We start from the raw sequence: 10,007 nt of genomic DNA on the forward strand, positions 1-10,007 counted from the left end.
GGTTCTCCCTGCTTGTTTGGAGGGGGAGAAGGTTTTTTAGAGGTGAAAATCCACGTGCACTGGGGTGGACTTTCAGGTGGACCCCAACGAGAGCTCTTGGCACTGAGTGAAGGCAAATCCGGACACAGCCGCGCCGTCACCGCTGCGACCTCACCGCTTCCTCCCCAGAGGAAACAGGAAAAAGAAAGCAAAATCAAAACTGGCAGCAGTCGGTCACATGCAGAGAGCAGCGGCTGTTCCGGCGGGCTGCCCTGCCTGCACCACAGCTCACAGGGGAAATTCGGCAGTAAGAAACCCTCTGGGGGCTACATGCATAGGACAGCAATGCTTTTGCTGTTGCTGGTGCTAGAGTAACAGCAGAGAGATGAGGGAAGGGGACTTTGCTCTTGTACCTCACTCAGCGTAAGTGAAAGCTTTTCTTCTTGTTGTCACCAGTTCTGCTCTGGCAGAAGAGGATTTGCTGGGTTTTACCCAGGCCTGAGGAGATTCCCTTCCCATAGCAGCTGCTCTGACAGCTTGCTTTGCAGGAGCATAGGAAAAGCTGAAGGTGGGAGAGCAGGGAGAGCAGGGGGTGAGGGCTCAGACTGACAGCAGCACATTCACCTGTGGGTGAGCAGCAAAGCTGGGCCCCATGCATTTGGCATTGCGTCCCAGGATCCCTCATGCAATTAGCTGTGCTATCCACAGGCAATGAGTTATTCCATTAATTATACACCCAACATTTTGCAGCCCTTAAACAAGGGCTGCCAGGGCTGTGCCTCTTTCACATTGTGCTTCCGAGGGCGCTGCAGGAAGGGAAGGACGGCTGCTTTTCTCTCTGCTAAAAATACCTTTTCCTCCCTCCATGGCCACATGCTTCCAGCCCACAATGCTTCTCGGCCCCTGCAGAAGCACTGAGCAGGGGCAAAGCTTGCAAACCCCAGCCAGGAGCGAGCCTGGGGAGTACTAAAGCTGGCATGGGAACAAACACGCAGGCAGGGCTGGTGTGCTGGGATGACCCAGACGCATAGACAGCAGATTTTGTTGCTTTAAACCAAACCTAGGCAGGGAGAGGTTTTCCAGCCAGGCGTGATCTCATCTGACCCATGGCCAAGTTTTGCTTCATGGGCTCAGCCACCACCCTGCAAAGCCCAGGGCATGGATGTGTACTGCTGTGGCATTGGTTGAGCAACCCACGGCTGTTCATCAGCCCCTCACACACAGCAGAGGGAGCAGAACATTGTGGTGCAGCCACAAATCCCTGCTCACAGCACAAGAAAAGTGCAGAAAAGTGCACTGGTGCTCACAACTGTGCATTGCTGGGACACCCCACACGGTGAGGATCACTGCCATGACCCAACACAGCCCAGTCCCACGTAACCCAGCGAGGCTTTCCCAGCAGCAACTGCCATGCTGACCCATAGGGAATATTTACCTGCATTTCTTTTGTGTTTAAAGAATATTTCTTCAACATAAGGAGAGAGGGAGAAAATTCACCCCCAAGCAGAACCTTCTGGCCATGGGATGAGTGAGAGCAGCGCCTGCTCCTCTTGCACACATCCCATGCCCTTTGTGCCCTCCCTGGGCTCCTACTTGCTAAGCTGGCACAGAGCAAACCAGCTCATTTAGGAAACCAGCTCATTAGCACCAGCCCAGGGTGGGAAGATGTGCAGCCACCCCAACTACAAGCCCTACTTTCAGCTTCCAAAATGGGGATAACGGTTGTGGCAGGATGCAGCGTGAGCGGGGCACTGCCAAAACAGGATATGGTTTTGCTCCCAAATGTGGCTTTGAAATAAAAACCTTATCTGTACAGTAAGTGCTGCCCAAACATGGGCCATGCTTTCTTATAAACAGACCAGCTTCTGCGGAAATGAAAGTGTAAAGCAAGGCATCCATCACACAGCTGAGCAGGAAACAAAAGAAATACCATTTTTGGAGCCCAGGTGCTGTTTAGGTATGAGGGTTTTTTTGGTGCTGCCCCTATTCCCAGCACTTTGTTGAGTTTGAAAGCAGAACCCGAACCCACAGGATGGGGGAGTGAAACACCCTGAGCTGCAGAGCATACCAGGCAGACATGCACATGGCTGCAGGCTGATGCTCAACCTGCCCCATTTGGGGGGTCATTTGGCAAGTCCTGGGGTCAAGAAGCCTGAGGACTGCCAGATATTGTATTGCATGGATTTAGGAAGGAGGGGATAGAAGAAAAGGGCTTTCTTACAATCGCTTGGCTGAACTCACCCTGCAGAGAGCACAGGCAGCTGCCAGGAGGCGCAGTGCACTCAGGGACCTTCCTCATCACTAAAAGCAATGATGGAAACATTGTGGGACCAACAAGACCAAGGGAGCAGCTCCCCAGGGCCCCCCCAGGGCCACAGAAGCAGCAGAACCCAACCCCAGCACTTTGATTCCAAAAGCAGTAGCAGATTGATCCAACTCTCAGCCCAAGGGACAGCACTGTGGTGAACACTCCACAGTGCTGACAGCTCCCACACAAGATTAATTATCTTGCATTAAGTAATCATCGGGCTTCAAAAGCAATGCCTGTGAGCTCTGTATATTAGGACATAGCTCTCAAGCAGCCAAGTGCCCTTATGCTTTGGGAGATGCCAGCCCTGCACAGGGCTGTGCCATCACAGGGACCAGAGCGTGTCCCTGTGTCCACCAAAATGAACCTGAAGCAGTCCTCAACCCTTCAACAACCCTCAGTCCTTATTGGTCTCACAGAATCACAGAATGGCAGGGTTGGAAGGAACTTTAAAGCACACTCAGCCCTAAGCCCTGCACTGTGGGCTGGGTGCCCCCCAGCTCAGGCTGCACAGGGTCCATCTGTGGCCATGGGTACTTCACAGATGGGGCACCCACACCTTCCCAAGAGATAACTGGTACAACTGCTCACCAAAATCATGACATCACGAAGCACCAGAGTAAAGCCCTCGTCCTGGTGAAGCCTTCCCAATTGATTCCAGAGAATCCACGTCTAAGGAGATGTCAATTAATGCACATGTTCGTTTTTCCACACCACTCTTCAGATCTTCCATTTCTGTATTTGCCCTCAACAGGAGGAAAGAATGCTTGAAGAAACAGAATTGAGCAAATGCTTCTGCATTTGGTATTGGAAGTGTGTGAACACTCATCCCCACAGGGCAGGTCTGTGCTGGGCAGTGGTGAGCAGGGAGAGCAGCCCTAACCCCCATTCCTGTGGCAGGGAGGGAATAAAGAGCAAAATCATCTCACATGAAACAGAGGGGGTTGGAAAACAACACTAGTATCCCCAGTTAAAGTGCAGCCCACCCCACCATGCCCATCACTGCATCCTGCAGGGCCACGTCCCCAGGGATCTGGGACACCTTGGGGACAGTGACTCCACCACTCCCTGCACAGCTTTACATACAACTCTGAGAATGATTTCTTCCTCATATCCAATGAGAACAGAGGAGAGAACACAGCTCCCAGCCTCATTAGCCCCTTGCCCTTGCAACGAGGGGCTTTGCAAAGAGGCGACAACTCACTGCCTCCACACGGCACCGGGCAGGAACCGCTGCTTCCAAAACCCACCGAAAGCAGCAGCATTTCCGTAGAGCTTTTGACCACATACAGAAATGAGGGGAAAAAGGGGCAAAAAAAAAGACAACCACCCACCCACCATGCTGGGCTCTGCCCTGCCACCACGAGCAGCAATGAGGTGAGCCCTATGGGGAGGGCCCTGCGCCGACGCAGCCTCCACGCCTGCAGCAGTGGTTGCGCTTTTGCTTTGAGAATCGAGAGCGGTGAGGGCGCAGCCGGGCACTGCGGGTCTGCCAAGGTAGGAAGGCACTTGGGTCAGCCTCATTGCTGGGGTAGGTTGCGCTTTTCTTAGTGCCAGGTAGACCATGGAATGGCTTGGGTTGGAAAGGGCCTTAAAGATCAGCTAGTTCCAACCTGTGATCAAGGCAATTTTGTGCCGCTTGCAATAGGAGAGGACAGGGGACGCTGAGCAGAGGGGCACCATCAGAAATCTCCGAAGTCAAGTGACTAAAAGCAAGTAGACTGAATGGCAAAACTTAGGGGAAAAGAAGGTTTTTCTGTGCTCGCTGTGCCTCAGGGAGGCCGCTATGGGGATGGGGAGGAGTGCGCCTTGTGGGAAACCCCAGATCTGCTCAGCCAGGGGGCACACGACTGTGCCCCAACACTGTGTGCCAGCAGTTTGGGTGGAAAACTCGTGGCTCTGGTGACCAGTTAACCACTGCACATGAGGGAACTGAGACAGCACGGCTCCAGGCTGAACCCCAACACTCCCTCAACATGCATTTTCCACTTCAGATGTGGATAATTATCAACAAGGGAGGAAAAGAGCTTGGGCAAATGGCTAAGAGGCAAAAGCAGAGTATCTCATCAGGAATTGAAGTGTTTACATTTTCGTGCACATCGGTGGGATTTACCCAGCTGAAATCCCCCTGCCTACCCAGCTGCTGCTCCTGGGGCAGCCCCAGCCAGTGCTGATGGGATGGAATGTCCTGATCCACCCCAGAAGCAGTCCCGGGGGTGAAGGTGGGGTTACGGTCACCCATGGGGACTCCTCACTGCTTGAATTGGCAGCCCAACCATTCCCAGCACCACAGGGATTGGGCTGGCAGCACTCACACACCTGGGGTGTGAGCAAACGAGAGGTTCATGAGGAACAGTGGAAGGAAACCTCATTCAGCTGTGCCAATGCCCCCCAGCCCTAACCTGTACAGTCTTGGCTCTCACTGCTCTTCTTCTGTAATGAGAACTCAGCACTTGAGTGACTCATGTTTCAAGCAACCACAGTCAATGATGAACGGGCAGCTGCTCCAGAGCTCAACAACTGAATCAAACCAGAACAGCTGTATCTGCCTTGGAAACAGACAGTTAGCAAATATTTTATGACAGCCCAAAGCAGGGTGGATGCTCAGCTCAGAAGAGATGCTGCATGGGTTGGGTGCTCTGGAGGCTGCTTTACCTGGGGCTGGGGCAAAAGCTCTGCTCCCAACACCACTCTGGGGTGGGGGCACAGAGGTCAGGGCTCACCTGGCTCCAAGCACAGCAATATCACCATGATGGCCAAACACATGAGGAGCTGTGGATGATGGCCAGCAAAAACACACTGGCTTCTTTGGTAGCACCTACTCACAGAAGAAGGGAAGAGAAGCATCTGCACAGCTAACACAGCGAGGTGCAGAACTGCCCTTGGAGAAGATGTAAACCCAAACAACTGCCAACAAACTGATTCCAGAGAGAACTTTTTAATTTCCAAAACCTTGAAGCAGTCTTACATAATTAGGAGATTATATTTCAATAACTTCTGCTTGTTACTCACTGAGTACCAACAAGAAGCCTCCATCCAGCACCCTAAAGTGTCCGACTGTGGGGACTGCTGGCAAAACGAAGAGGGGGCAGAAGCCTGGGAGGAAGAAGGAAGTCATGCTTCACCCCCACCACTGCCTGAGCTACTGTGAAACAGAATTTCCCCTTTCTTCAGCTCTTTTTTTTAGCCTCTGGCTGATTTGTATGCAGTGCTCTGTCTGAAGCACTGTGCTCAGCTGCTGGGATTTCCGAGGAGCAGTTTCTCACTGCATCAGGATCCCGTGGCTGTAGAGAATCTCCCCCAACTCTGGGTGGGCAGCAGGAAAATCCCTGGGCACCCACAGGGATGTGGGGGGGGGGGGGACAAAGGGGGACAAAGCTGTTTGTCCCCTTGGCTGTCTATCCCTCTTCCACATGATGCTGAACCCCACAGGTGCTGCTGAAGCCTGGTCCTATCACCCCGCCACTACAGCAGGCAGCAACGGGAGTCCCCAGCTCCCCACCCATGGTGAGACACCTCTGTATCTCTCAGATTACTATGCTTCTGGAATTAATCGTGGCTGATGGTCAACCTCAGAGCTAATAAAATAATTGGGAAGTCTTTGCAAAACGAGCCCTCAACTCAGTGCTGGTTGCTTCTGGAGTTCATGTGAATATTGCCCATGGTTACACTGGATGTTGGATCCCTGGAAAAAAAAACCACCTCCATCACACTGGGCTCATTGCTTCATGGTACAAACAAAAGCGAGGCAGAAAGCTGCCCCTGGAACTGTTTCCTTTTGCAGGTTTTCTCATTTCATCACCCTACGTGTCAGCTTTGTTAGCAGACATGTATTTTAGCACAGGAAGAAGCACTGCACGGCACAGCAGGATGTAGTTCTACAGCCATGTCTGCTGCACCCACATGGCACCCACACTGTTCCCAATTCAGTCCTTCACACTGAAGCAAAAGCCAAACCAGAGCAATATTGGTCAAAGGGCTGAACTCCCCCTGTATTTATAAGATTGGCTTGTTGGGGTTTTTCTTTGGTTTGATATATTTAGGTAAGTTCAGCTGCTCATCATGCAAACAAGTTTTAAATTAAGCCCACCTACTTGCTTGATGCGGAACCAATACCTGGGATTTCCAGTGGTGATGCTCACCAAGTGGCTGAAGGAAAGACTCAAAAAAGCCACAGGGAAAAAAATCAGATTCGCTGCCCTGAGTGCACTCAGGTGGCAGAAAGCACCTGATGGGGCTGTAGAACCAGCTCACACAGCCTGAATCTGTCCTGCAACACCAGGAGCTGCTGCTACCCGTGCCCCCCCCAGCAACTGAACCCCTGTTCTGCTCATTCCTCAGGGGTTTGGCACATGGTTGTGCACAGAGCTGGGTGGGTGGTGAGGGGCTGCCACCAGATGCCACCCGTTGGATTTCTGTTATGGGCAGAGATCTTCCCTGTTTTCTGCACAACCTCGCAGTGCTCTAACCACATCTCTTTGTCTTTCAGCTTCATTGAAGGAGGGTCTGCAGTGCCACCCAGTGTGAGTGCTGGGCACTGGGCTGCCCACTGCTTCAGCTGGTGATTATGAGTTTCCATGTGGGATCACACCTCGTTGAGCACTGCCAGCAGCTGCAGTGACATTGGGCAGCTTCTGAGAACACAGCAGCACAGCTCAGACCAATGCACAAAAGCTCCTGGGCAAGGGCATTGGGCAGTCAGGTCTCTGAGCCTCTGACACCAACACCGGTGCAGGAGGGTCTTAAACATTCTGATTTCAGCCTCAGGTCAACCTGGTGAGGATGGTGTCACCACACTGGAACATCAACCCCACACACCTACACGGCCACAGCAGTAAAATTCATGAAGAACAAAGGCAGATGGTGCCTAGAAGGAGGGGAAGCAAAGCTTTGGGGCAGGGGCAACATTGAGCTTGAAGCCCCCGACACACACTAGGATTGGGGCACTGGGGCCATGGAGAACAGCTCCAGCTGCTCCACCAGCACTGACCTGAAGCCCTACTACGCCATCACATATGCATTCATCCTCATCCCTGGACTCATAGGAAACGTGTTGGCTTTGTGGGTTTTCTATGGCTACATGAAAGAGACAAAAAGGGCCGTGATATTTATGATCAACTTGGCCATCGCCGACTTATCACAAGTGTTATCCTTACCCCTGAGGATTTTCTACTACTTGACCGGGACATGGGAATTTGGAGGAGGCCTCTGCATGCTCTGCTTCTACCTGAAGTACGTCAACATGTACGCCAGCATCTACTTCTTGGTGTGCATCAGCGTCCGCCGCTTCTTGTTCCTGATGTACCCCTTCCGATTCAGCGACTGTAAGCGCGTCTGCGACGTGTACATCAGCATCGTGGGCTGGGTGGTGGTGTGTGTTGGCTGCCTGCCCTTCCCCTTGCTGAGGCTCACTCAGAACACTACCAATGCGTGCTTTGCAGACCTGCCCGTGCAGGAGGTGGACCTTCCCACCTCCATCATCATGATGACCATCGGGGAGCTGGCGGGCTTCGTGACACCCCTGCTGATCATCCTGTACTGCTCCTGGAAGACAGTCTTATCGCTGAAGGAAAGGAATTCTGCTTCACCTGATCTCGGGGAGAAAAAAAAGGCTCTGAAGATGATTCTCACCTGCGCTCTGGTGTTTCTGATTTGCTTTGCGCCTTACCACATCAGCTTCCCCCTGGATTTCTTCGTCAAAACCAAGAAGATTAAGAACTGCTGCATCCAGGAGGTGATCTCGGTGTTCCACGCTGTTGCCCTGTGTCTCGCCAGCCTCAACTCCTGCGTGGACCCAATCCTCTATTACTTCACCACAGATGAGTTCCGCAGGCGGCTGTCTCGGCAAGAGCTGCAGGACAGTGCCCCACTGCACAGCCATGGCCAGCAGCACGTGCAGGACACACTGCAGGACAACGTCCCTCTGAATGCTCCTGGCCAGCAGCACACCCAGGGCAGAGTGCAGGACAAGCCCACTGATGGTTAGCACAGTGCCCGTGGTTTTGGGGTTTCGCCACTGATTGCAGAAAGGATTTGAGCTTTGAGAAAGAAAAAAGACAAACTTGAAAAAGCCATTGTGCTTTAATGTTTTGGCTGAAGATTTTCCCTTGTATAAATAACTCCCTGTAGTTCCCCATTCCTGAGCTGGGCAGCCAGGAGCAGGGCAGAGAGTTATGCTGTCACCTTGCCAAATCACGGTCACGCCAGCACCACACAAGGGGCAGCAGAGATTTGGGGGATTTCCCTATGCAGAATTTGGTCCTAAAAGTGAGCGTACGGTCCAGCAGTGTATTCTCCTGTAAAAGGAGTAAAAGGCCACGGAGCAATACAACTCATTTCCGTAGGGTGCCCAGAGCCCACTTTGTGCCATGCTGACCACATCCAGGAGCCTAATGGCCTTGCTTTGCCAACAGTTACCCAGGCATCCCCCTCCTGAGGGTGCAGCAGATGACAATTCCCCAAACCACAATACCACTCGAGTGCCCAGACACTATTTCTCCACCCTCACTTTGCTTTACCACTAGTTATTTTTCTACCATCAATTTAATTTCTGGATCAGGGTAAGAAATAGCAGAACACCAACAAGCAAAGCCTGAAGTCCTCTTTGCTGCCTGTGATAAGCTTTAAGCAAAGGTTCCTGCTCTGAGGGTATTCATTCAGGCTCCAGCAAGCCTCCTGGGTCCCTTTTTTACCCCAAAGAGTGGCTCTGCAGCACTGCACTACCATCAGCACAGCACTGAGCATCCAACAACTGCAATATTTGAGCAACTTCCTGTAACCTTACAGAGGCCACTCGTGAAGTTCAGGCCCTTAACCCCAGCTTGGCTGAGATGCTGTCAGAGGAACCAAAGCTGTCTGAAGCTTAAAGCAATAGGAACCCACTCTTTGCTGAGCCACATAAGAGGCACAGAGAGACTTCTAAAGAAATACTCAAGGCTGGGTGGATTTCTAACAGTCTTGCTTCCAACAAAAATCAAGCAACAGCAGCTTTGCGCTCATCTGGTGCCTTGTTTGCACCTTCTTGTCAAACTGTTATGGGAACATTTGAAATGTTACGTTTCCAAAACATAAAAATACTGTGACAATATGAAGACTTTATTTAATGGTAATGCTGTTTTGTAGATTTAACTTATGAAAACATAAATATTTTGTAGGAAAAAATGACATGAATCCCATTTTCCTTTGTCAGTTTAGAACCCTTCCATTTAATAAAAGAGAACCCCACTGCCAGCCTGTGCACTTGCATTCACCACAAATTCACAGAGACCAACAGCAATTTGCTCGTGGCAATAAAAACAGCTCTTTATTTTCCACTACCTACTTGCATTCCCTGCAGCACGCAGTGAACACTTCCCTTTTTCCCAGCTTTCAGCACAGCCCTTGGGCTGCTCTCAACCCAGTAAGCGTCACCAGCTCACATGGCAGGGCAACACCTGCAGCACTGACACCTCACCTGCACCTGCAGAAACCCAGCTGGGTATGCAGAGCATCCCCCAGAGGATCCAGAGGCATCACACGCACTTCACTGCAGCATTCATGTTTTAAGCTAATGCAGACTTTAAGCTTTTTCTCCATCTTATGAACACCTACGTGTTTCAGAACAGCCCCAAATAGGTCTCTTGGCCCTAGGTCCATCAGACTCTGATTGGGCTAGTCCCATTTCAAGATGAGAATGAAAACCCCACTACTGGAAGGGATGAGCCCCTGACCCACACTGGCC

The 10,007-nt window shown here is 51.7% G+C and overlaps 1 protein-coding gene across 1 annotated transcript; it reads left to right on the forward strand.

The window, feature by feature from the left end:
• Nucleotides 1–3,680: 3,680 nt before the first annotated feature.
• Nucleotides 3,681–9,517, forward strand: GPR174 (G protein-coupled receptor 174). The gene is made up of 2 exons (XM_015860152.2): nt 3,681–3,784; nt 6,777–9,517. The coding sequence occupies exon 2, from the start codon at nt 7,242–7,244 to the stop codon at nt 8,271–8,273; it is 1,032 nt and encodes a 343-aa protein (XP_015715638.1). The 5' UTR covers nt 3,681–3,784; nt 6,777–7,241; the 3' UTR covers nt 8,274–9,517.
• Nucleotides 9,518–10,007: the final 490 nt, after the last annotated feature.

This window comes from Coturnix japonica, chromosome 4, assembly GCF_001577835.2.
Source record: "Coturnix japonica isolate 7356 chromosome 4, Coturnix japonica 2.1, whole genome shotgun sequence".
NCBI classification, from domain to species: domain Eukaryota; kingdom Metazoa; phylum Chordata; class Aves; order Galliformes; family Phasianidae; genus Coturnix; species Coturnix japonica.